Source organism: Loxodonta africana, chromosome 16 (assembly GCF_030014295.1).
Source record: "Loxodonta africana isolate mLoxAfr1 chromosome 16, mLoxAfr1.hap2, whole genome shotgun sequence".
Taxonomy (NCBI): domain Eukaryota; kingdom Metazoa; phylum Chordata; class Mammalia; order Proboscidea; family Elephantidae; genus Loxodonta; species Loxodonta africana.
In genome coordinates, this window is record NC_087357.1 from 20,665,124 (window position 1) to 20,692,442 (window position 27,319).

The 27,319-nt window shown below is 40.5% G+C and overlaps 1 protein-coding gene across 2 annotated transcripts in view; it reads right to left on the reverse strand.

Moving 5' to 3' along the window:
- TDRD1 (tudor domain containing 1) overlaps window positions 1-25,973 on the reverse strand; it is a 50,584-nt gene extending 24,611 nt beyond the window's left edge. For both annotated transcript variants that reach the window (XM_064269281.1, XM_064269280.1), the window contains exons 1-10: window positions 24,609-25,973; window positions 20,616-20,674; window positions 16,611-16,755; window positions 15,566-15,671; window positions 14,293-14,356; window positions 13,366-13,470; window positions 12,982-13,161; window positions 12,322-12,465; window positions 11,580-11,751; window positions 10,015-10,086 (exon numbers count right to left, since the gene is read on the reverse strand). In XM_064269281.1, the coding sequence (XP_064125351.1) occupies window positions 10,015-10,086; window positions 11,580-11,751; window positions 12,322-12,465; window positions 12,982-13,161; window positions 13,366-13,470; window positions 14,293-14,356; window positions 15,566-15,671; window positions 16,611-16,755; window positions 20,616-20,674; window positions 24,609-24,933 (1,372 nt within the window). In that variant the 5' untranslated portion in view covers window positions 24,934-25,973. The remainder of the gene's footprint in view (window positions 1-10,014; window positions 10,087-11,579; window positions 11,752-12,321; window positions 12,466-12,981; window positions 13,162-13,365; window positions 13,471-14,292; window positions 14,357-15,565; window positions 15,672-16,610; window positions 16,756-20,615; window positions 20,675-24,608) is intronic.
- Between the last annotated feature and the right edge of the window lie 1,346 nt (window positions 25,974-27,319).

Here is a 27,319-nt window from a genome sequence, read left to right on the forward strand (position 1 = left end):
TGCTGAAAGTGAAGAGGACTTGAAGCACTTACGGATGGTTATCAAAGACCACAGCCTTCAGTATGGATTACACCTCAACATAAAGAAAACAAAAATCCTCACAACTGGACCAATAAGCAACATCATGATAAACAGAGAAAAGACTGAAGTTGTCAAGGACTTCATTTTACTTGGATCCACAATCAACACCCATGGAAGCGGCAGTCAAGAAATCAAACGACGTATTGCATTGGGCAAATCTGCTGCAAAGGACCTCTTTCAAGTGTTAAAAAGCAAAGACATCATGTTGAGTACCTGATCCAGGCCATGCTATTTTCAATCGCCTCATATGCATAGGAAAGCTGGACAATGAATAAGGAAGAACGAAGAATTGATATATTTGAATTACAGTTTTGAAGCATACTGAATATACCATGGACTGCAGAAGAATGAACAAGTGTGTCTTAGAAGGAGTACAGCCAGTGCTTTTTGGATGCGAGGCTTGGACTCACGTATTTCGGACATGTTATCAGGAAGGACCAGTCCCTGGAGGTGGTCATCACGCTTGGTAAAGTAGAAATCAGTGAAAAAGAGGAAGACTCTCAATGAGATGGACTGACACAGTGGCTCCAACAATGGGCTGAAACACAGCAATGACTGTGTGAAAAAGAGTGAGACCCTCAACAAGATGGACTGGCACAGTGGCTGCAACAATGGGCTCAAATATAACAATTGTGAGGATGGCGCAGCAGGGACAGTGTTTCTTTTCATTGTACATAGGGTCACTGAGTCAGAACTGACTTCACAGCACTTACAACAAAGACTTAATAGAATCATTAAGAGCCTCTAAAAAATTCAAGAAAATATAAGTTGGAATGGATATCCTCTGAAGATACTGAAGTATAAACACATCAGATTAGAATTTAATTCTACAGTGAATTGATAAATTCAGTAAGAAGCAATTTATTGCTAAAAGTAACAAAGAATAAAATAATTACGATTAAAGAGTAAGTTAAACTAGAAATCAATTTTTTTAAAGTGCATTAAGCAGTTCAAAAAAAGACAGGTAATAAGTCAAGAGAAAAAATTTATGGCTAACAGAAGAGTCTGCAGAAAGGCGCTTCGAACACACAGAAAAAGTCAGAACATAAACTCTCAGAAATAAAAAAATACATAGTCTATAAAATTCTAAAGTTCTCAAGAAATATGTTTTTAGGATTAAGATTTAGAGAAAGACACCATGACAACAGTTTATCCAATTCCAGAAAGACCAAAAAAAAAAAAAAAACAACCACTTTAAGGACCTAAGGGTAAGATGCTATTCAGATATAATTAAGGTCAGCTTCGTTGTTTTAACACAGACATAAAAGAAAATTGATTATCTAGAATATTACAGAATTATTAAAGAAAATAATTCTCATCAGATAGTCTCATTCTTTGAAAACCAAAGGGCAAGTCTGGTAGACCACAAAACTGCAGGGGATTTGCTACCTGGGATCAACCTCTTCTAATCCTCTCAGAGTGGATTAGAAGAGATTCCTGAAGTTATGTTAGAAATCCCACTGAAACAGATAAATTAGTCCCAAACACTAGTCAAGGTTAGCTCAAATATATCAAGTATAAAATGGGAAAGTAAGAGATTTTTTAAAGTGTTTTAGAAAAATCAAAATATAAGTCGGCAATATCAAGAAAAATTAACCATTACCCTGTCATTTCATAGTAAAGGATGCATGCTACGGTGGAAACAATACTAAACACAGTGAGCTGGCTTATGTCCTCGTGATGGTTGATGTTATGTGTCAACTTGGCTAGGCGATGATTCACAGCAGTTTGGCAGACACTGGACTGACTGCTACTCTATAATGAGATCTGATATAATATAATCACCTCACTGATGAGATCTGCTATGAGCAGCCAAACATTTAAAAGGGGAGAGATGAGGCTCAGGATGATTACATATTCGATACTTTCCTACAATTCTGTCAGAATAAGAAGTGTAAGGAAGCTGATTGGTTGGTCCTACTTTCACTAGACCAAGTGGTAAAAGAAAGAGATGAGCTCAGGGCTTCAGAGTCACAGCTCAAGCGCCACATAAGCGACCTCAAAGTTGCCACTTGTGCCTGAAACCTTATTTCTTGTAGTAACAGAGCTGGTACTGCCAAAAACCAAACCCAGTGTCTTATCGTAAGAACGGCTGAATTACAATGCCATTGAATTCCCAACTTCAAATGGTGCCTGAAGTTAAAGTTAGGGCACTGATTGAGAAGAAACGGGATCCTGAAACTTGGGATAGGGACATATGGGCAGATAATCAGGAATCTGGGGACACTGGCCCTAAATTCCATCGAATCATTCCTGCCAACAGAACCAGCCCTCTTACTCCCATCTAAAGAGATTATTCCATCTTCGTGGTCTGCTAGGTTACCCACCCCAACAAAACCATTATTCCTTTCGACCCCCATTTGATGAGATTAATCCCGTTGTGCCTGAACCGTCTTTCTCTGAGATACCAACTGCGACAGCACCTGGGGCACTGCCTGAGGACAAGACCTTACGAGACATTACCGAATGTCCCCAGGACCTCCTCCCATCATCCATTTTTGCTTCTAGACTTATAACTAGACTTAAGTACCAGAGAGCTCAGAAGGTGAAGTACAATCTGTGATCCAGGAGGTACACTACACTCTGAAAGAACGGCTTGATTTTTCTAATACAAACAGGGAATATGTGTGGGAATGCCTCTAAAGGTGTGGGATAATGGCACAAGGAACATAAAGTTGGATTACTCTGAGCCTATTGATATGGCCCCACTAAGCACAGATTCTTCATCCAATGTTTTAGCGCTAAAGGTTAGAAAAGGATCTAATAGTTTATTTGGCTGGTTCACTAGAAGCATTAGCCAGTGGCCTACCCTAAATCATGTTGAAATGACAAGCCAGCCTGGGTATACTATAGAAGAAGGTATACAAAGGCTTAGGGAAATTGGCATTTTAAAGACTGTATTTATTAGGCTGGATTCACAGACCCACACATGGAGTACCAAGAGGATACATCTTTTACTACAACTGTGAGGATCAAATTTGTGAAGGGGGCCCAGCATCCTTGAAGACTGCTGTGATTGCTATCTTATGTAAGTCATATTTGACAGTGGGATCTGCCCTAAATGAACTAAGACACCTAACTACAATGTGGCTGGCTGGACCCTGTGGTGGTAGGGGCCAAGTGGCCGCACGGAATCAACAAAGACAACGTGGGCATGGTTATTGTAATGGACAGCAGAGCCAAAACAATAATCAGAATAGTCTGACTCGTATGGACTTATGGCATTGGACACTTAGCTGTGGTGTCCCTAGGACTGAAATAATTGGGAAACCTACTAAATACTTACTTGATCTGTACAAATGCGTGAATTCTAGGTCAGGTCAACGGCAGTCTAACTCAAATTGCCAGAATCGAGAGTCATGGCTCCTCAATCAATTCCCAGACTCGAGCCAGTCTATAGACCCAAAACCCCCTGAACGAAGGGGAGGCTGGGTTCCCTTGAGGAAGGACTTGCCTCCACTGCCAAAAAGGTATACTGTGACTCTTGCTCCCAACCATCCCCAAAGGGATCTGTGACCCTTTACATGGGTAACTGTCCATTGGGGAAAAGGAAATAATCAGACTTTGGGGGGATTACTGGGCACTGGCTCTGGAATGACACTAATTCCAGGAGACCCAAGATGTCACTATGGACCACCTGTCAGAGTAGTGGTATAAAGAGGTCAGGTTATTAATGTGATCTGTTATGGACTGAATTATGTCCCCCCCAAAATGTGTGTATTAACTTAATTAGGTCATAATTTGCAGTATTCTGTGGTTGTCCTCCATTTTGTGATTGTAATTTTATGTTAAAGAGGATTAGGGTGGGATTATAACACCCTTACCAGGTCACATCCCTGATCCAATGTAAAGGGAGTTCCCTGGAGCGTGGCCTGCACCGCCTTTTATGTCCCAAGAGATAAAAGGAAAGGGAAATAAGCAGAGAGTTGGGGACCTCATACCACCAAGAAAGCAGCACCAGGAGCAGAGCGTGTCTTTTGGACCTGAGGTTCCTGTGTTGAGATACTCCTAGACCAAGGGAAGACTGATAACAAGGGCCTTCCTCCAGAGCCAACACAGAGAGAAAGCCTTCCCCTGGAGCTGATGCCCTGAATTTGAACTTCTAGCCTGCCAGACTGTGAGAAAATAAAATTCTCTTTGTTAAAGACATCCACTTGTGGCACTTCTGTTTTAGCAGCACTACATGACTAAGACAGGGTCTTAGCTCAGGTCTGTCTCACAGTGGGTCCAGTGGGTCCCCAAGCCCATCCTGTAGTGATTGCCCCAGTTCCAGAATGCATAATTGGAATAGATATGCTCAGGAACTGGCAGAACCCCCACACTGGATTTCTGACAAACAGGAATAAGAGCTATTATGGCAGGGAAAGCCAAGTGGAAGCCATTAAAACTACCTTACTTAGGAAAATAGTAAAACAAAAGCAACACCATATTCCTGGAGAAATTGCAGGGATCACTGCTACCATCAAGGACTTGAAGGATACAGAGATGGTAACTTCCACAATATCCCCATTCAACTCGCCTATCTGGCCTGTGCAAAAAACTGATGAATCTTGGAGAATGACAGTAGATTATCAAAAACTTAACCAGCCAGTGACTCCAATTGCAGCTGCTGTTCCAGATGTGGTTTCATTGCTTGAGAAAATTAATACATCTCCTGGTACCTGGTATGCACCTATTGATCTGGCTAATGCCTTTTTCTCTGTACCTGTTTCAAAGGACCACTAGAAGCAGTTTGCTTTCAACTGGCAAGGCCAGCAATATACCTTCACTGTCCTACCTCAAGGTTTACATCAACTCTCCAGCCCTATGTAATAATTTAGTCCTCAAGGACCTTCACTGCCGTCCCCTTCCACAAGACGTCACACTGGTCTATTACATTGAGAACATTATGCTGACTGGACCTAGTAAGAAGTATCGACGACTCTAGACTTTTATCATGCAATAAGACGTTTACATGCTAGAGGGTAAGAAATTAACAGAATAAAAATTCAGGTGCCTTCTACCTCAGTAGAAGTGATCCACTGGTGTGGGGCATGTCAAGATAGTCTCACTAAAGTGATGGGTAAGTTATTGCACCTAGCCCCTTCCACAACTAAAAGGGATGCAGATGCCTAGTGGGCCTCTTTGGATTTTGGAGGCAACAAATCCCTCACTTGGGTGTGCTACTCCAGCCTATTTATCATGTGACTCGAAACGCTGCTAGGTCTGAGTGGGGCCCAGAACAAGAGAAGGCTCTACAACAGGTTCGGGCTGCTGTGCCAGCCACTCTGCCACTTGGGCCATACGATCAAGCTGATCCAACGGTGCCTGAAGTGTCCGTGGCTGATAGAGATGCTGTTGGGAGTCTCTGGCAGGCCCCTATCGGTGAACCACAGCACAGACCCTTTGAATTTGGAAGCAAAGCCCTGCCATCCTCTCAGATAACTATTCTCCTTTCAAGAAACAGCTTTTGCTTATCACTGGGCCTTGGTAGAGACTGAATGCCTAACTATGGGCAACCAATTCACTATGCAACCTGAACTGCCCATTATGAACTGCGTGTTATTTGACCCATGGAGTCATAACATTGGACAAGCACACCAATATTCCATCATTAAATAGACATGGTACATATGAGACTGGGCTCAAGCAAGACTTGAAGGCACAAGTAAGTTACATGAGGAAGTTGCCCAAATGCCTGTGACTTCCATTCCTGTTGCATTACCTGCCCTCTCCCAGTCTGTTTCTATTGCTTCATGGGCCGTTCCTTATGATCAGTTGACTGAGGAAAAGAAAACTCGTGCCTGGTTTACAGATGGCTGTGTGTGATATGCAGGCACCTCTCGGAAGTGGACAGCAGCAGCACTACAACCTCTTTCTGGGACCTCCCTGAAGGGGAGTGGTGAAAGGAAATTTTCCCCATGGGCAGAACTTCGAGCACTGCACTTGGCTGTTCACTTCGCTTGGTAGAAGAAATGGCCAGATGTGCAATTAAACACTGATTAATGGGCTGTGGCCAATGGTTTGGCCAGATAGTCAGGGACTTGGAAGGAACATGATGGGAAAAGTGGTGACAAGCAGGTATGGGGAAGAGGTATGTGGATAGACCTTTCTGAATGTGCCAAAGAAGTGAAGATATTTGTGTCTCATGTGAGTGCTCACCAAAAGGTGACCTCATTGGAGCAGAATTTTAACAATCAAGTGGATAGTATGCTGTGTTCTGTGGAAGCCAGTCACCCTCTTTCTCCAGCCACTCCTGTAATTGTCCCGTGGGCTCATGAACAATGTGGCCATGGTGGCAAGGATGGAGGTTATGCATGAGTTCAGCATCATGGATTTCCACTCACCAAAGTGGACTTGTCTTCAGCCGCTAAGTGCCCAACCTGCCAGCAGCAGAGACCAACACTGAGTCCCCGACATGGCACCATTTTTTGGGGTGATCAGCCAGCAACCTGATGGCAGGTTGATTACACCGGACCACTTTCATCATGGGAAGGGCAGTATTTTGTTCTCACCGGGGTAGACACTTTCTCTGGATATGGATTTGCCTTCCCTGCATGCAATGCTTCTGCCAAAACTACCATCCATGGACTTACAGAAAGCCTCATTCCCCATCATGGTATCCTACACAGCGTTGCCTCCTATCAACGGACTCATTTCAGAGGAAATGAAGCGTTCTAATAGGCTCGTGTTCATGAAATTTACTGTTCTTACCATGTTCCCCATCATCCTGAAGCTGCTGGTTTTACAGAACAATGGAATGGACTTCGAAACACACATTTATGACACCATCTAGGTGGGTGGCAATACTTTGCAGGATTGGGACAATACTCTCCAGGAAGCTGTAAATGCTCTAATAAAACAGCGTCCAATATATGGTGCTGTTTCTTCCATAGCCAGAATTCATGGGTCCAGGAATCAAGGGGCAGAAATGGGAGGCACCACTCACTATCACCCTTAGTGACCCAATCACAAAATTTTTGCTTCCGTTCCCTGTAATCCTATGCTCTGAGGGTCTAAAGGTCTTAGTTCCAAAGGGAGCAATGCTCCCACCTGGAGACACAACACTGATTCCACTGAACTGAAAGTTAAGAAGGCCACCCGGCCACTGTGGGGTCAAGTCTCTGGGTCAACAGATAAAGGGAGTTACTATATTGTCTGATCCTGATTACCAAGGAAAAACTGAACTGATTACATAATGGAGGTAAGGAAACCCTGGTAGCATAGTGGTTAAGAGCTACAGCGGCTAACCAAAAGGTCGACAGTTCAAATCTACCAGGTCCTCCTTGGAAACTCTATGGGTCAGTTCTACTCTGTCCTATAGGGTCGCTATGAGTCAGAATCGACTCAACAGCAACAGATTGGGTTTTTGTTTTTGGTAATGGAGGTAAAGAAGAGTATGTCTGGAATACAGGAGACCCCTCAGGGCATCTTAGTACTACCATGCCCTGTGATTAAAGTAAATGAAAAACTACAGCAACCTAATTTCAACATGACTACTTATGGATCATCTTAGTACTACCACACCCTGTGATTAAAGTAAATGAAAAACTACAGCAACCTAATTTCAACATGACTACTTATGGATCAGACCCTTCAAGAATAAAGATCTGGGTCACCTCACCAGGTAAAGAACCACAACCAGTTACAAAAACGAGTACTCTTATTGTTATGAGTATTTCTTCCCTGTTTTATTATGTGTCTATGTGTCTATGTGTGCGTATGTATAAATATATGTATACATATATATGGCACAGATATCTTTCTTCCCTCCCTTATTCTATCAGTTATAAAACATAAAAACGTAAATGGGGCTAGTACATTTTCGGTTATACCCATGTTAGTAGTACGACTTTATAACTGTCTTTCTTTAAAGATTTTGTACATTTTAAGATATGTACAGGTGCCAAGTTGACAAGGGGTGGGCTGTGATGGTTTCTGTGTTTCAACTTGGCTAGGTGAGGATTCTCAGTGGTTTGGCATACCACTGGACTGACTGCTCTTCCATAACGTAGTATGATGTAACAACTTCCATCATGAGATCTGGTATAATGTAATCACCCCACCGATGAAATCTCCTATTAACAGCCAATCGTTTGTAGGCGTAGTTTCCTTGGGGGTGTGGCCTGGCTCCAATATATAAATGGATGTTCCAGCAAGGCTCAGTCTCACTCTGGATCCTGCATCAGACTTATCTGACCTCTGGTTCTTGATACATGAGCCAGCTGCCTGCCACCTGACCTGCAGAATTTGGGATTCACCAGCTTTCACAACCCTGTGAGCCAGCAAACTGCCATCTAACCTGTCGGTTTTGGGTTCATCAGCCCCTGAAATCACATGAGTCTGGAGAAGTCTTCAGCCTCAAGCCTGATCCATGGATTTGGGACTTGTCAGCCTCCGCAACTGTGTGAGCCATTTCCTTGAATTAAATCTCTCTGCACTGGGTTGGTTTTTTTGGTCTACATGTTTGTTTATATATACGGTTCACTGGTTTTGCTCATCTAGAGAATCCAGGCTAAGACAGTCCCCCACTAAGTCTTAAGGTACCCCACTGTACCTCTCAGCTTCTGTTGTTTCATGTGTGAAATAAGTGGAGTGGACGGATCCTGACAGTCCCTTTCAGCTGTACAAGTCCATGAGAAGATCCTCCCAAGAATTCTTCTTGTCTTTTATTATGTATTGAACATCTATTGTATGTTGGACACCACACTAGGCAATGGGGAGATGAAGGCAAGTAAAACGTCATGGTCCTTGCTCCTAGCAGTTCTAAATCTTGCAGGAAACAGAAGACGCTCAAATGAGGAGCTACAATTTGTCCCATGTCCAAGAGAAAGGAGACCTATAGAGCTGGTGTGTAACTATGACCACACAGGTGGGCCTCAGTGAGTACAGCTGGGGGATGAAAGATGAGGGTGAAGGGTGTGGCCATGTGATCCCCAAATTTATCTCCCTTATTATTTGTCCTCATTCCATTCTTCCTAAAACTCCAACAACATTTATGGTTTTAACTGTACTGCCATTCGATAATTAAGAGTTTAATTTTATCCTCTAGTTTCACACTAAGATGTATGTTTCAGAGATATCACAGAAGCAGTGCTATAGGATACAGACAAGAGACAAAAGATAACATCAGGTTATTGCAACTGCCCATGAATAATGAGGATTCCTGAACTAAGGAAATGACAGTAAGGAAAAGTAGGAAAAAAGACATACAAAGGATATTGAGAAAAAGAATCAATGATGGCTTGGCAACCAATTAGATCAGGCAAGGGACGGGAGGTGAGGGAGAAGTAATTTATGTGACAGGATGTATTGTCCAACCATGGCACTCTTCATCAGGCAATCATCTCACGGTGAATGATCAACAGATAATGAATTATGTCTACTCTTAAAGTAGTTGGGAAAGGAGAAAAGTAAAGGAGAAAGCAGACTACAAAGAACAGCACGTAAGATTAGGCAAAGAGAAAAATCAAAAGCTGACATCAGAACTCCTCGGTTCTCTTGTATCAACACTGACTGAAAAACCACAAACACAATTAAAACAAGAAAAAAGAAGAAACGCTATCTTACCACAACAGACTTTTATTACCCTATTTATTTTTGCTTCCTATTTCTGGATTACCCAAGTAAGAAAAACAAATTAAACCTAGGAAATGTTGGCTGAGAGGCCCTCAACCTAAAGTGTCACGATACTTAGTACTTCATAATCTCTTATAATTATCACACCAAAGATTAGTTTACGTGGAAAAGAGCCAGAGAAAGTTAAGATTAGAAATAATGTATTACTAAAAAAAAAATCATCTTTCTTATATAAAGTTTACCAAATACTCATCATTACCATCAAGTCCGAGAGTTAGATGGTTCTGCTCTTTTTGTTTCTTCTTCCGTCAGTAAGGAGGATATTCTTCAATAGCTAATGTCACTATACTGTTAAATATTAATCTGTATACTCACTTTGATCTGTACCTTGCTTCTTGGGTTCCAAGCCATATCCCATTTCTACAAGCACACGGTCTAAAGGTTTTCCTAGAAAATGATTAAGAAAATGTATCTCTGTTGAGATATTATACACAAATGATTACAGGAAAAGCATAAACAGAACAAATGAGTCATAATTACATGATCCAGCAATTACAGCTGTTAATACCACTGGCATACTTCTTACCAGTTCAGTTTCTATGCATAAGTTTAATAATGCCCAGTTTTACAAAACAAAGCAAGTTTTCCATCATCACTTGACAGAAATTTTAATGAAAAGACTTTACTTCAAAAATCTGAATATACGAGAGCTTCAGTTACCACCTCACAGGCATACTTGGAATGACTGCCATTTACAAGAAGTAATAAAATTAAGATACAAGACTACTTTTTCTCAGGCCTAAAAGCATGGCTGAAGCAAGGGCCAGCACTGACAGGAAATTCAAGTTTTCTGAAAAAATATCCAAAATCTGAAGTCCTATCATGAAACATACATAGTAAAGAAACAAAGCAAATAGATCTTATACTTAAATTCACAACAGGATCAGCTTTATCCACCAAGTCACTCCAGACACCAGGCCTCTAAAAGCAGAAGGGTAATAACACCTTGGAAAGGGAGAGGTATTTATAAGCAAACCCTGAGAAGCCACTTTTCAAATGGGAATGAAGCCAGAACAAAGGAATGGGATTCCAAAGTGTTTCAACTTATAGGACTTAAATATGATGTACTGGTGGTGTAGTGGTCAAGAGCCTGGCTGCTAACCAAAAGGCTGGCAGTTCGAATTCACCAGCCACTCCTTGGGAACTCTATGCGACAGCCGCACTCTGTCCCGCAGGGTTGCTATGAGTTGGAATCGACTTGATGGCAACAGGTTTTTAAGCATCAATACTAATAACCAAAAGCAATTTCGTGAGGTTGCTCAAAGACAAAGCGATAATGATAAAAAAGGAATCGATACAGAAATTCTTGAATTTCTCTCAATAAAGGATAGAAAACAGTAATAGATATTATAATGGCTACACCAAAAACAGTTTAAATAAAAACTCCACAAACAAGCTAGTTGCCATCAAGTCAATTCCAACTCCTGGCAACCCCGTGTGGCAGAGGAGAACTACGCTCCATAAGGTTTTCAAGCCTGGGACCCTTTCAGAAGCAGATCACCAGGCCTTTCTTCCTAGGCACCTCGGGGTGGATTTAAACTACCAACCTTTCAGTTAGTAATCGAGCGCTTAACTGTTTGCACCACCCAGGAACTCCCATAATAGCTATATTAAAAGGACAATATAGTTAACCCCATCCCGAGTCTAGGTCTAGTCTTTTAGCCACTCGGGTCTACGAATCTGTGGCACATCTTTGAAAAACTGCGAAGTTCAAGAGAAGGGCTAGAACCACACCTTCAGCCACACTCTGAGTGACTCCAGAGAGGATCTTACTTGGCCTCACTTCATGTTTCTATTTCTTCTCCGAAGAACAGGTAAAGAGCGACTAGGTAACAAATTAAATGCTCAATTTAAAAAGAAAGAATCAGATCAGCTCTTACCTGAACTTGACAGCTTAACGTCTACGCCAAAGGTAAGCACGTCCTCTTGTAAGATGTTGACAATCTTTACAGAGCAGTACTGCTCCATCAACAGTGGTTTGATAGTTTTGATACAATCGTTGCTCCAGTTCCCCTCTGCTGGGATCACATTGGCCACAAAGCACTTTATGGCCTGAAAGATTTTGCACAGGTTACTTACAAAAATTATTATTTATAAAATGACTCATTCTAATTAATTATTTCAAGAATTTTAAAGACAATATATTTCATATTAAAAATCTATGAAAAATCTTCAAGTACTAAAACTATTAAACAATTTTTCACGTAATTGGCACGCTCTTGGCAGTCTATTCACAACGCTTACTCTTGGGGCTTGAAACTTGAGGAATTCATGAAAAGAAAAGAACTAACCTTCAATATTGCATAAATTCAGGCCATTTCTGAATAATGTAATAAAGGCAGAAATGGTGGTTTTCTCAAGAGGAGTTTGATCAGAGGTGCCTAGAAATGTTAACAGTTTCCACCTGAGACAGCACTTAACTGAATACAGCAAGATGAAAATGGAGCCCAGGTGGCCACTGAGTGTTCATGTATATAGTAAAAGCTAAAACTACAGCAATAATAGGTACTGTTTAATAATAACCGTGGCAAAACAGAACAAGCAAATACTGTGTCCATAAAAACATTGTAAAAACGCTCCTCTGGTGGCATCTGTAGGAATTTAGAAGTAAGAGAGACTCACACAAGGAGGAAACAAGTCAATGTTTCTGCTTAGTTGGTGAATTCTGTTGACAGGGATTATTTCTTCATTGCCGTAATCGATATATAGGACGTGTGCCTTCTTCTGCAGCACATCAACATCTTGTACTATTACTCTGTTCCAGGTCTAAAGGTGAGACAGAATGGTACTCTGCTTCACAACACCATTTCACAACCTTAAGTTTAGAAAATACCCTCAACCAACCTACGGAACATGCAAAAAGGCTACTGTGTTGTTCTAAGGCACTCAACTAAAAGCCCAACTCAGTTTACTAAGAACCTAGCTAAGAAATCCCTCAAGCTGTCTAATTAGGACACCTTAAAATGCATAACTACGCCAAAGCTGTTCTACACCAGTAGATTCTATCACACACTAATGCCTCAGCTACACCAACAAACACACACTCTAAGACTCGCAATCATTTACAACCTGCCATTGAGGAACCCATAAACAGTGCTGGAGAGGGCCAGAGGGCTAGGGGTGAGGTACCCAAACAGAGCATGGAATATTGTGGATTAGAAACAGGAGTGTGACCAGTCTGGCTTTAAACCATCTAAGACATCATTAAAAGCACCGGTGTTGATGAGCTAACATGACTAAATTAAAACACGTTATTAAATAACTCATTTCATTATGGGTTACCTGATCAACAGTGTACTTGGCGACACAAACTTCCCCCTTAACAGGAATATAATCTTCTTCAAGCAGATCTGCGTATGTTTCTTTTAGGCTGGTGGAAAGTTGGTTCATGTATTCTAAAACTTCTGAAGAATATAACTGCACATAAAAGTCACTTGGGTGTTTGAATTCAGTAACTGTGCCCTTTCAAAGATAGAAAAGATGTAATAATTCACTGGGAACATAGAGCAAATGTGATTTTTCTTAAAGCTTTACAACTAAGACACAATAAGTGTTGCAGACATTTGGATATATATGGCAGCTAATTTATAAACTCATGTTAAAACTGGGAAATAGGAAAACAAAAATCTATAGTTCTTTGGATTTCTGTGGAGATTAAACAAATACCTTTATTTCCATAGTTTTCCTGAGCTGTAGACTTCTCAACTCAGAAGACATTATTTTCTCAGCACAAAGGGCTATTTCTTTAGCAACTCCAAGTGGATAGTCACTCTGGTTTGAAAAAATATATAAGCGAATTACTTATCAGCACATGTTTCAATGATACTGTGGCCCCTATTGCTGGAACTGAGGCCAAAATCACTTGGCTTCAAGAAGAGAGCACGTGAACAGTGAGGGCCTCCAAGAGCCAGTAAAATCCACTGTTCATGGGCAGTGGACACACCATGACAGTTCACCCCAACAATCAGGCTAGGATGGTGGCGCTAATGTTGAGTTTACACAAAAAAAGGGGACAATTTTTTAAATATGCACTTGTTGAACTCTTCTTCAGAGTGAATATTTGAGGAACGTGGATTTTTTTTGGGGTGGGGGGAGTAGAGGCTAGGAGCAGCTAGAGAAGGCTTACAACAATCTATAAAAATGAGTTGGACAGATTATAAAGTCCAACAGATATTTTCAGATTATAAATGATTTAGCCCATATAATTATCTAATTGGAGAAGGCAATAGATATTAACAGAAAAATCCCTCCTTAGACAGACATCTAGGCCCTACTAGAATCCAGTACACAGAACTAGAGAACTTGTGACGCAGACTGCGAAGGGACTATTTAAGCAGTCCAGATGGTTTTTATATTGCCTCACAGCCACCTCAAATCTTTTTTAGAAAAACACTGGAAATAAAACAATTCTGAAGGACACCAACAATCACTAAATATGATCACTAGGGTATACAGATTTATTCAACAAGCACCTTTTGTTTTTAGGTAAACACTGGTAAAATGTAGAAATTAGTCTTAAATATTTTATTTAGCTTAACTAGTCTTAAATGAACAAAGAAGAGTCATTAAAGACAACGAGTAAGCATACCATACCTCATTTTTCACTTCCATGTTCCTTGTTTCAAAAGGTGATTTACTGTCTTCAGGTTTGTGGAAACTAGAAAAAAAAAAACAACTGATTATAATATTTATACTATATAGCCAATTATATCTAAAAAAAATTATATCTAGGGACCATAAATCACAATTATATTAAATTCTCGATGAACAAAATTCAGAAAGAGCAAAACCACTTCTTCCTAAGAGAATCATAGTTATGTTAAACACTTGAATGCTGGCTATCTAATGGCAGACCCTGTGCAAATGTGTCCTTCTTCCAAAAGTCGCCTAATGACAGGGAGACAGGCACAATTATTAAGTCTCAGTTTTCTAATAAGTACAATGGAGATAATCACTATGTTACCTAGACAGAGTTCTGAGGATCAACTGAGGTTTACACATCAAACTGTTTTGTAAATTGGTAAAAGCCACACCTGTTAGACTTAAAAATATTTTAAAACTCCAACTCATTCCCTGACTTTAGAGATACACTCTGAGAGTCCTACCTTATTACAATTCAAGAAATTATACATGTTTAAAAGTAAGGCATTCTATGGCCTGACTGCAACTGGGGGGATCCTGGTGGTCATGGCCCCCAGACCTTCTGTTGGCCCAGGACAGGAACCATTCCTGAAGCCAACTCTTCAGACATGGATTGGACTGGACAATGGGTTGGAGAGGGACGTTGGTAAGGAGTGAGCTTCTTGGATCAGGTGGACATTTGAGACTATGTTGGCATCTCCTGCCTGGGAGGGAGATGGGAGGGAGATGGGAGGGTGGAGGGGTTAGAAGCTGGCGAAATGGACATGACAATAGAGAGTGGAGGGAGAGAGCAGGCTGTCTCGGTAGGGGGAGAGTAATTGGGAGTGTGTAGCAAGGAGTATATGGGTTTTTGTGTGAGAAACTGACGATTTATAAACTTTCACTTAAAGCACAATAAAAATTATATATATATAAAAGAAGTAAGGCATTCTAAAGCTTGAACCATTAAAAAAGCAAACTTGAGGTTCTAAATTTTAATATGTTCTATCTAGTTGGTTTTTGGTATCTAGTTAATTTATGTTCAAAACAACTCCTAAATTTGTAGAGCTGTTTGCTTTAGATTTGTACACCTTATCTATGCCTCAATAAATAAGTAAAAAAAGTGACAACTTTAAGACCACTTAAAACAGATTTAATCCTTAATGTAACAGAAAAAAACTTTTTAACATTCTCTAATGATTAAAAAAAAATCACAAACACTTTTGTTCTTCTAGTAAACACTTACTTTTGCTGCACAGGTTTGCACACGATGCTGTGTGCTGACCAGTCCCTCCTCTGACATGCTATGGAGCAATAGTATGTCTGTTTGCACTGTGAGCACCTCAGTGATCCTGCAGAACATAACCCACAGCATCATCAGTGTATTAGGCCAATATCTGCTGTCAGGCGCAAAAGATTTTCAGTGATCAGCTACATCAAACACCACTCTACTACTCACATTCAAAAAGACTATGTGAAGAGAACTGTGATTTACCATTAGGTGCTTTCCTAAGACCTTGGAAGAAAACAGCAATCAGTATTATGATTAAACTTTTAAAGCTCTCTCAAAACTGCCAATGGGAATACGAAATGGGACAATTACTTCGGAAAATGGTTTGGCAGTTTCTTATGAAGTTAAACACGCACCCACCCTGTGACTCAGTAATTTTATGCCCAAGATAAATGAAAACGTATGTTCACACAATGACTTGTACAAAAATGTTTAGTGAGCTCTATTCATGACAGCCAAAAGCTGGACACATCCCAAATGCTCATGAACCAGAGAACAAGTAAATTGTGATATAATGTAAAAGTATTCAGCAAAAAAAAAAAAAAAAGACACACACAACATGCTGTTTGAGTCTATTTATATGAAATTCTATGTCAGGCAAAATTAATTCATGGTGAAAAAATGAGAACAGTGGTTGCCTCTGGGGGCACGAGAGAGTACAGTGACTGGGAAGCAGCATGAGGGAACTTTCTGAGAAGACGGAAATGTTCTTTATCTTGGTAGGGGTGTGACTTTGTGCATTTCAATGTATGTTAAGTTCTTTTTTTTTTAAGTTCTACTTCAAAAAAAGGACCTGCAAAAATCATGATCAAGTGGGGAAGCGGGGCGAGTCAGAAGGGGTGGATGAACAAGAATGGTGGGATGTGGACAGCTGCTGAAGCTGGGATATGGGAGTATAATGTACACACTCTATCCTGTTTACACTTCATATGTTTAAAATTTCCCATAATAAAAAGATTTTTAAGATGTGTACAGAAATCATCCAACACAACACACTTACCAAACAGGCCACAGCGATGGCAAGTTGTGGACCGAAGAGGAGGTCCTAAGGAGCTGAAGAGTGCTGGATTGTTTATGGACAAGGAATTCTCAACCAGCTTGTGCATTTTTTTTGACTTTGCAGGAGGCACATTATTGCTAGGCTTCTATTAAGAAAAGAGAACAGCAATATTAACACTTAGTAATAACTTTAAAAAATACTACTACTGTATTTGGAACTTCTGCTTCTGGGAAGATGAAGTAAATACACATTTCCCTGTTCCTCCCACTAAGTACAATGAAAACCCTGGGCTTATATATAAAATAAATTTCAGGGGAGGAAGGGAGAGAAAGGAAGGCAGGCTCACTACAGACATCTCAGGACCCAAAAAACAACATGGCGGTGAGTCCTCTGAGTTTTCTTTTTGTTCCAGACTGGGTGCTGGGGAAGAAGGCAACCTGGAAACAAACGCAATGAAATCCCCAACAAAAAGCCTACTCTTCCTAGCCAAAGGACCAGGAAAGGGACAGCCTAGCAAGACAGAAAACTCTTATACAATAACTGCCTTGTTCCTGCCAAACACTACAGAAAAAAAGACATAGGCCGACCCCCACCAGCAAAGGCAGCATGGTGAGCCTAGACTTGCATTCCCACTAGGCTACAACAAAGTACCTCAACCTTCCCACTGGTATGGTATCAGAGAAGTTGGGCTGAGGAAGGAGCCAGGGCCCCATCCTTAGGGTAATTAAGCCTTCTCTCCTCCAGGAAAGACCTTGTTAAGAGGATGAAAAGACAAAATACACAAAGGGAGAAAATATTTGCAAACCACATATTTGACAAAGGACTAGTATCTAGAATAAATGAAGAATCTTCAAAACTCAACAATTAAAAAAAATTAGAAAATGAGCAAAATACATAAAGAAATATTTCACCAGAGAGAATACACAGATGACAAATAAAAACATTAAAGATGTTTAACATCAGTAGCCATTATGGATATGCAAATTAAAACCACAGTGAAATATCACTACACATCTATGAGAATTAGGTAAAATAAAAACCACCACCAAATGCTGGCAAGGATGCAAAGAAATTGATCACCCGTGATTAATGATGGGAATGCAAAATGGTACCACCATTCTGGCAGTTTCTTAAAAAAATTAAACATGAACTGTTACGTGACTCAGCAAGCACATTCCTGGACATTTATCCTAGGGCAATAAAAACTTTGTTGTTGTTGTCAGGTGCCACTGAGTTCGCTTCAACTTAGAGCAACCCTATGTACAACAGAACGAAACACTGTCCGGACCTGAGCCATCCTCAAGATTGCCATAATGCTTGAGTCCACTGTTGCAGCCACTGCATCAATCCATCTCGTTAAGGGTCTTCCTCTTTTTTGATGACCTTTTCTAGGGCCTGGTCCCTCCTGATAACATGTCCAAATTTATGTTAGACAAAATCTCATATTCTCGCTTGTAAGGAGCATTCTGGCTGCACTTCTAAGACGGATTTGTTCATTCTTTTGGCAGTCCATGGTATATTCAATATTCTTCACCAACGACATAATTTAAAGGCATTAATCATTCTTCAGTCTTTCTTATTCATTGCCTAATTTCATAGCATAGAAGGTGTCTGAAAACACAATGACCCAAGCCAATCACCAGTAATTATCAGCTATCTTGACTGCAAGTTTGATCAATGTCAGACTGCAGAAGTTGGTAAAAATCTCCAATTTCTTCATCTTTGGCCTTAGTGGTGGGTATATAAATTTTGAATAATAGTTGTATTAACTGGTCTTCCTTGCTGTTGTGTGCCATTGAGTCTGACTTATAGTATCATAGTGGCCCTACAGGACAGAGTAGAACTGCTCCACAGGGTTTCCAAGGAGTGGCTAGTGGACTCGAACTGCCAACCTTTTGGTTAGCAGCCTGAGCTCTTATCCACTTCACCACCAGGGCTCAGGTCTTCCTTATAGGCATATGGATACTATCCTATCACTGACAGCACTGTACTTCATGCTAGATCTTGAAATGTTCTTTCTGATGACAAATGCAAAGCCACCCGTCTTCGATCTGTCATTACTGGCATAGTAGGCCATACGACTGTCTGATTCAAAATGGCCAATCCCAGTCCATTTCAGCTCACTAAGGCCTAGGATATCAGTGTTTATGCATTCCATTTCATTTTTGATGATTTCCAATTTTTCTAGATTCATACTTCATACATTCCACGTTCTGATTATTAATGGATGTTTACAGCTGTTTCTTCTCATTGAGTTGTGCCACATCAGCAAATGAAGGTCCCAAAAGCTTGACTCTATCCACGTTATTAAGGTCAACTCTATTTTGAGGAGGCAGCTCTTCCCTAGTTGTCTTTTGAGCACCTTCCAACCTGAGGGGCTCATCTTCTGGCACGATATCAGACAATGTTCCACTGTTATTCACAGGGTTTTCACCGCCTAATTTTTTTCAGAAGTAGACTGGCAGGTCCTTCTCAGTCTGTCTTAGTCTGCAAGCTCAGCTGAGACCTATCCACCATGGGTGACTGCTAGTATTTGAATACCAGTGGCTTTCAGCATCACAGCAACATGCAAGCCACCACAGTACAACAAACTGATATACACATGGGGAATAAAAACTTATTTTCTCACGAAAACCTTAACATGAATATTTATAACAGTTTTATTCATACGAGTCAAAAACTGGAAACAACCCAGGTGTACTTCAACGGGTGAATGGTTAAACAAACTGTGGTACATCCATATCATGGAGTACTACACAGCCATCAAAAAGGATCAAAAAGGATCAAAGCATCGATACACTCAACAAACGAGGTAAATCTCTAGAGATTATACTGAGTCAAAAACGCCTATCTCAAGAGGCAACTTTCTTGAAATGATAAAATTAACTAGTGATTACCAGGGGTTGAGGAGGAAGTAAGGGCAGAAAGCAAGGGGTGTGGGCATAAAAAGGCAACATAAGGGATCCTTGCAGGACAGAAATGTTCTCTATCTTCACTGTGTGACTATCCTTGTTATACTGAACTGTAGTTCTTCAGGATGTTACTATTAGCGGAAAGTGGGTGAAGGGTACAAGGGATCTCTCTGTAGTATTTCCCATGACTGCGTGTGAATCTACAAAAAGAAAAAGTGTAATTTAAAAAAAAAAGGTACTAGATCAAGAACGAGGAAATTTAACCTTGACTGATAGCAGCAAAGTTAGTAATTCTCTATTAAAGCAATACAAAAATATGCTTGAAACACTGACATCACTAGGGTTGGTGTCACCCATCCCCACAGACCTCCTCCCACACCAGACCATACAGAATCCTCAGTAAAGTTTTTTGTACTGTTACCCGTAAATTGTAATTCTTGCATATCACTCCTTTTCCTTTAATTACTACTTTGTTCTCAAAAAAGTTACTGACATAGGTTCACAAATACTAATTACCACAGTATTGTAGCTAAAACACCAGAAAATTTGACAAAATCAGCAACGAAAACAACAGTGCATGTTTGTAGCGAGTGCAGAGGAAACCACAATTCGAAGCACCACTGTCATTGGGTTATAATGACAGCTCTGACTGGAGTGCATCAGAAGGCTTGAAAAGTAAACTAGCATAGAGTTTTAGCCTTCTAAGTATACTGATACACGTAAGGTGGGCTTGCAAAAAATATTTTTGTTGACATAATTAACTACAAAAAAAAAAAAACCCCGTGGCCATCGAGTTGATTTCAACTCACAGAGACCCTGCAGGACAGAGTAGAACCACCCCATATGGTTTCCAAGGAATGGCTGTTAGATTCGAACTGCCGATCTTTTGGTGAGCTGCCGTAACTCTTAACCATTACGTCTCCAAGGTTTCCATTATTTACTACAGGGATATTTTTATAGACCGTCATTTTGCTATCACCCCCTCTGACAGTGTCGCCCAGTGCGGTCCACACCCCCACCACTCCCTTGTGACGCCGGTGGCTTGAAATCTTTTAACCAAACAGACACACATGCACACACACAGGTAACTTACAGCATTAACGTCTTTGGGTGGTGAATTATTTCCGACAGTTAATGGTGATACTGAATTCCCTATGGAAGAAAAACATAACTTTTAATAAAAGTCAAATATTTCTTTGTATTCCTAAAAACATGAAGTACCATAACTGATGTTCAAATTATAGGGCTATACCATAATAGCCCTGTATCTATGCCACTTAATAAGCAGTGTTCTACTTTTCCTATATGGAAAATATGGGCTTGTGCTAAGATTTCAGCCTTGACTGCTGCTCCTCACATTATGAACTTTTCTCCATTCGCTAAGGCAGCAATTATCCAACTTTTTGTTTAGACTCAGGACCTCTTGACACTTAAAATTATTGAGGATCCCGAAGACCTTTTGCTTATATGGCTTAAATCTATCAACATTTATCATATTAGAAATTAAAATGAAACATTAAAAAGTATTTACTTAAAGGAGCCCTGGTAGCACAGTGGTTAAGTGTTCAGCTGCTAACCAAAAGGTCGGCAGTTTGAATTCACCAGCTGCTCCTTGGAAACCCTACAGGGCAGTTCTACTCTGTCCTATAGGGTTGCTATGCGTCGGAATTGACTTGACAGCAATGGGTTTGGTCTTGGGTTTATTCATCTAAAAATAATAATAAAACCATTTCATGTTGATGTAACTTTTTAAATGAAAAATGTAACTATATTTTCTAGAATGAAAAATAGTAAGAAGAGTGGCACTGTTTTGCATTTCTGCTCTCTCTTTACCAGTCTGGCTGAACAGAAGGCACCTGGGTTCATGTATCTGCTTTTGCAGTCAGTCTGTCGCAGTAAGTTGTTCTGGCAGAAGCATCTAAAGACAATTAGGCCTCCCACGAATATGTAGTTGCAAAAAGGAAAAGGATTAAATGGCCTCAGATAATGGCAGATATTCTCTTTTGGTATCACACTGAAACTCAACAAGTGGTAACTTCTTAAGGGTTAGTGCATTGTGGAATCTAAAACCTGATCCATGAATTTTTCACACTGTTACATTAAATCCATTGGTTTCCCTGCACTTTTAATGGATTTTTACCCATGTATGGTTGTGCAACATGTTGTACTGATCACTTGGAAAGCGTATCGGTCACTGAGTTGTGCAAAGCTTCCAAATGTCAACACATTTCTTTACAGAATATCAAAAATTCTATTTGTTAGTTACTACCTTTCACCCTGAAAAGTTCTAAGTATTGGGAAGCTAAACTGTCAAGCTCAGGGTGGATACGAATTTTCTGAAAATCCAATTTTTGTTCGAAAGCTCGCATTTTATACCGTTGGCTGCTTTCCTTGAAGTGACAGGTTCGCTTTGTACGTCTCCAAGAAAATGCCTACTGATTATGCCGAATGAAATTAGTCATTCACAAAAGGAGAAATATTGTATGGGATCACTATTATAAGAACTCAAGAAAAGGTTTAAACACAGAAGAAAACATTTTTAATGGTTATGAGGTTGGGGAGGGAGAGGAAGGGGTAGTCACTAATTAGATAGTAGACAGGAATTAGTTTTAGGTGAAGGGAAGGACAACATACAATACAGGGGAAGTCAGCACAACCAGACTAAACCAAAAGCTAAGAGGTTTCCTGAATACAACCAAACATTTCAAGCCACAGAGTAGCAGGGGCGGGAGTCTGGGGACCATGGTTTCAGGGGACACCTAGGTCAACTGGCAAGACAAATTTTAATGAGAAAATGTTCTGTATTCCACTTTGGTGAGTGGCATCCGGGGTCTTAAAAGCTAACAAGTGGCCACCTAAGATGCATCAATTGCTCCCAACCCACGTGGAACAAAGGAGAATGAAGAATACCAAAGATGCAAGGAAAATAGGAGCCCAGGAGACAGAAAAGGCCGCATAAACCAGAGACTCCTCAGCCTGAGACTGGAAGAACTAGATGGTGCCCAGTTACCACCAATGACCACCTTGACAGGGAACAAAACAGAGAGTCCCTGACGGAGCAGGAGAAAAGTGGGGTGCAGAACTCAAATTCTAGTAAAAAGACCAGATTTAATGGTCTCAGACTGGGGAAGCCCCAGAAGACATGGCCCCCTGGACTCTTTGTTAACCCAAAACTAAATCCATTCCTAAAGCCAACTCTTTAGACAAAGATTAGACTGGACTGTAAGACATAAAATGATACTCGTGAAGAGCGTGCTTCTTAGTGCAAGTAGATACATGAAGCTAAAAGGGCAGCTCCCGTCCAGAGGCGAGATGAGAAGGCAGAAAGGGTCAGGAGCTGGTTGAATGGACATGGGAAATCCAGGGTGGAAAGGAGGAGGGTGCTGACATATAGAGAGCAACTAGGGTCACAGAACAATGTGTGTATATATTTTTGTATGAGAAACTAACCTGAGCTGTAAACTTTCACTTAAAGTACAATAAAAAAAGAAAGAAATGATGTTCCATGAAAAGCATTTCTGTTCGGCTCACAACTCAAACACATGCTCTTCCGCAAGCTAACAGTCACGCATCCAGAAGTAGCAGAATAATTCCCATCTCGTCACACACAATACTGAAAACATACGCACACAAGGGCTGACATTTAACAAAATTAATAACTTTTACTGCTTGATCAAGAGCATTCTTCAGTAAAACTGGCATTTTGGCTTTTGTTTTGTTTTTACTGCAAGTATGTGAAAAATTCAGCAACTGCTGGCTTGGCTGGCGCCCCCGCCCTGTGTCGAGCTGGGGCACTAGCCATTTACCCACCCTTGCTTTGGCACCAGCAGTGTAAAGTCAACACAGCAAAACAGGCAAATAATGTCTTAATAGCTTATTTCAGATACATTGACAGGGGCTAAATTCTACCAGGTTCTAGGGTTCTTACAGCAAGTCTTTAGAATTAGGACTAACCAAAAAAAAAAAAACCAAACCCAATGCTGTCGAGTCAATTCCGAGTCATAGCAACCCTACAGGACAGAGCAGAGCTGCCCCAAAGAGTTTCCAAGAAGCGCCTGGAGGATTTGAACCGCCGACCTTTTGGTTAGCAGCCGTAGCACTTAACCACTATGCCACCAGGGTTTCCAGAATTAGGACTAAAGGAATGATTAAAAAAAAACAGGTTAATGTCTTAGATATAAATACTACTACATGCATAAGGAGCCCTGGTGGTGTAGTGGTTAAGAGTTCGGCTGCTAACCAAAAGGTTAGCAATGTGAATCCACCAGCTGCTCCTTGGAAACCCTGTGGGGCAGTTCTACTCTATCCTACAGGGTTGCTATGAGTCGGAACTGACTCAATGACAATGGGTTTGTGCTTTTTTTTTTTTTTTTTGGTATATGCATAAAGGAGCCCTGGTGGCACAGTGGTTAAGAGCTCAGCTGTTGAAATGTCCAAATCCAACAGCTGCTCCTTGGAAACCCTATGGTTCTACTCTGTCCTACAGAGTCACAATGAGTTGGAATTGATTCGACAGCAACAGGTTTGGTTTGGTTTTATATGCATAAAGGAGCCCTGGTGCTGCAGTGTTTAGGCACTCTGCTGCTAACCCATCAGGCACTCTGTGGGAGAAAGATGCAGCAGTCTGCTTCCTTAAAGAATACAGCCTTGGAAACCCTATGGGGCAGTTCTACTCTGTCTTGAGTAATAAAATTTGCATGTTTTTTTTTTTTTTAAATGGCCAATCTTCAGAAAACCCATGAAAAACCAGAGTTTTTCCATTCTACAATTTTACATTCCTAGTCTTACAGTATGACTGTGGAAAAACAGTTCATGTGAAGCTAATTCTCTCCTCAGGCATTTTCTTGAAGATGAAAAGTGAGCCTGTCATTTCAAGGAAAAAAGACTTTCTCTCCCCCAGGAACCCTTTCTGTAGCTACTTGATAGAAGGCTTTCCCTTTTAAATTAATATTCAAACAACAAATGCTCTTAGGTGGTCATTTGGCTGTTCTGTTACTAGTCCATTGCTGTGTACTTATATTTAAGTTTGACAAGCCACCAAAACCATCAGAACCAAGAAGTAGAAAGGTCTGCAGTTTTCACTCACCTGTTGGGAAAGTCTTCCTGTCTCCTTTGGATCCAATCACTTCTCCGCTGATGCCCTTAGAGTCTGAAGATACTGAATTATCTTCCTGACTAGCCAAGTACTGTTTGGTTTGCTCACAAAGCAAAAAATTGTTCTTTTTATTTCCATTCTCTGGGCTTTTCAACCTGAAATTAGGATGATTAGGATGTCCTCCAGGACTTCTTAGAGAATCATGTAGTGGAAGCTTGCTTTCATTTTTCTCAAAATTAAATGGCTCTGCCATTTTACATGTAGATGCTTCTGGATTATTTCTTGACATCACAGTAACTGGTGATTTAACACTCATGGAAGTCTAAGGAAAGAAATGTATTTAAAAGGCAACTTTTAATTACAAAAATAGAAGACCAGCAGGTCCACGTGACCTCTTTCAAATATTTCTGTAACAGGTAATTCCTAAAAACTATTCCAAAGCAAGCATTCCATGATATCAAAACCTGGCCTGCATGGCACAAGAAATGGTAAAAAGAAAATTTCTCAATCGATAAGCACAAAGTCCAAGTTCAACAGAATTTAACACCAGACCAACTCAACAGAATCGAAAGAGTAATCTCAGAGTTCAACACCATTCCTTCCTTTAAAAGCTTTTGAAACAGTAAGAGTAAAATACTAGCATGTTTTTAATGACTTATTTCCAACTGAAAGCCTAGGACTTAGTGCTGAAATGCTTCAGAGGTTATTATTTAAAACTGGCCATCCCCTAGCTCTGTCCTCACACCACGGAACCCCTCCACCCTCTCCAACTGTATGCCACTGTCCTTGAATATGATGACCTCACTACCCGGGATGCCCTCTCCTCCTCTGCCCAGTAAATGCTCTCCTTCCTGGTCACCCTTCACCATTCTTCCCAGCTGACCCATATTCTGTCTGGTTTCCCCAAATCCTATGCTTTGATAGTCTCCGGCGAAACTTCCGTAAATTATTACTTGTACCTACTACTGCTTTTAAGACAAGCAGTACCTATCTGTGTGCACATTTCTCAGAAAATTTAAGTTAGACATATTGTAAACTTCCCATGTTCAATTTGTTGCAAAGTGCCTCTGGCAAACGTCTATTCAGAAGTTACACTGGCTTCTGGTTTTCCTCTTGCTTTCTTAGTGTCTTGCCCTAGGGGAAGTAATAAAAGTGGACAAGCAATTCTTTTTTTAGTAACTCTTCGCCTGTAGGCTGCGGGTGAAACTTCCGGTATCCCCAAAGGAAGACACCAAAACTACCCAGAAGAAAAAGAGGTCATAGAGAGCTGAGACTAGCGTGAGTAATACCTAAATGTTGTTTAACATGTTTTTAACAGGAAATAACGAATTATCAAAATCCTGTCTCTTGGTGTCCTAAAACTACCATTTCACTGCTCATTTTACATTAGGCCCAGCCTGATCCAATGACTACAGAAAAGATAATGAAACGAAAGGAATACACAGGCTCACTCAAAGGAAGGGAACTCTCAGTGGGCCGGATCCTGGGAAGATCTCCAATAGCAGGACCACATACGGGAAGCTACGGTGGGAGACCCTGGGCTGCTGGAGAGAGTACGCTCGCACCAGTAAGCAAGCCCAAGTTTGAGGATCAGACTGACAGCTACAATAGTGGATGCACAAAGAACAATGTTGTCAAATTACAAAAGGAAAAGAACTGAACCTCCAGGGGATACTGGGTGGAAGTAGGGATACACATGCTAAGTAATTCTAGACTCTATATAAGAAATATAAAGAATGCACATTAACATATTAGGGTAACAACCAGAAGAAAAGAAATAAATTGCGTAACTTTAAAATGACAGAAGTCAAAAACCTTCGGCAATCCAACAGGAAACAAAAAATATTCAAGCATGGTAAATAGAAAGCATCAAATAAAATGACATAACCGAGCCCAAGTAATCGGAGTATGGACGGGTTAGTCTATTAAAAGAGAGACGGACTTAGACTAGAGAAAAACATACAGCTAAATGGAATGAACAAAAAAGGCATATGTAAAACAAAAGGCATATGTAAAACAAAAGGCATATGTAAAACAAAAGGCGTATGTAAGACAAAATATGTTAAGGCTGAAAAATAAAAGAACTAAAACAGGTGCTATGCAAACAACCAAAACAAGGGTGAACTGTTAGCATTACTAGCAGCCAAAATAGAGCTCTAGGGAGAAAATACTGAAGACCAGGAAAGACATTTTAACTGATGAAAGAAACACCCCAAGGAGACAGAGCAGGCAGCAATCTGAGCCATAATAATGTAGATTTGAAATGTGTAAAGCAAAAACTGTTGAATGAGAAGAAATTAAATCCACAATGATAAGGACACACCTGCCTTGGACGCCTATCAATCAAACAGAAAACAAGCAGTGGTAAGGGTTATTTTAGTAACACGATGAACTTGATCTTACAGTGACCAACACAATCGAGAGTATCCATTTTTCCAATGTTGAGCATAAAATGGACCACAAACACTACCTCAACTAATTCTAAACCACACCAAAACCTAGTATCATGCAGGTTGCATTTGCTCAACACAAATTGTTTGTCTCAGATTTTACTTCCCAGAGAATCAGCCTACAGCAACCACATGAGGGTGAAGGTTTATTTTCCCTTTTTTTCAAGATTTCATATTGCTAAAAACATTACTAAGGAAATGGCAGTAAACACTAACAATTAGAAACTTACAAAAAACAGCAAATAAGCCAGG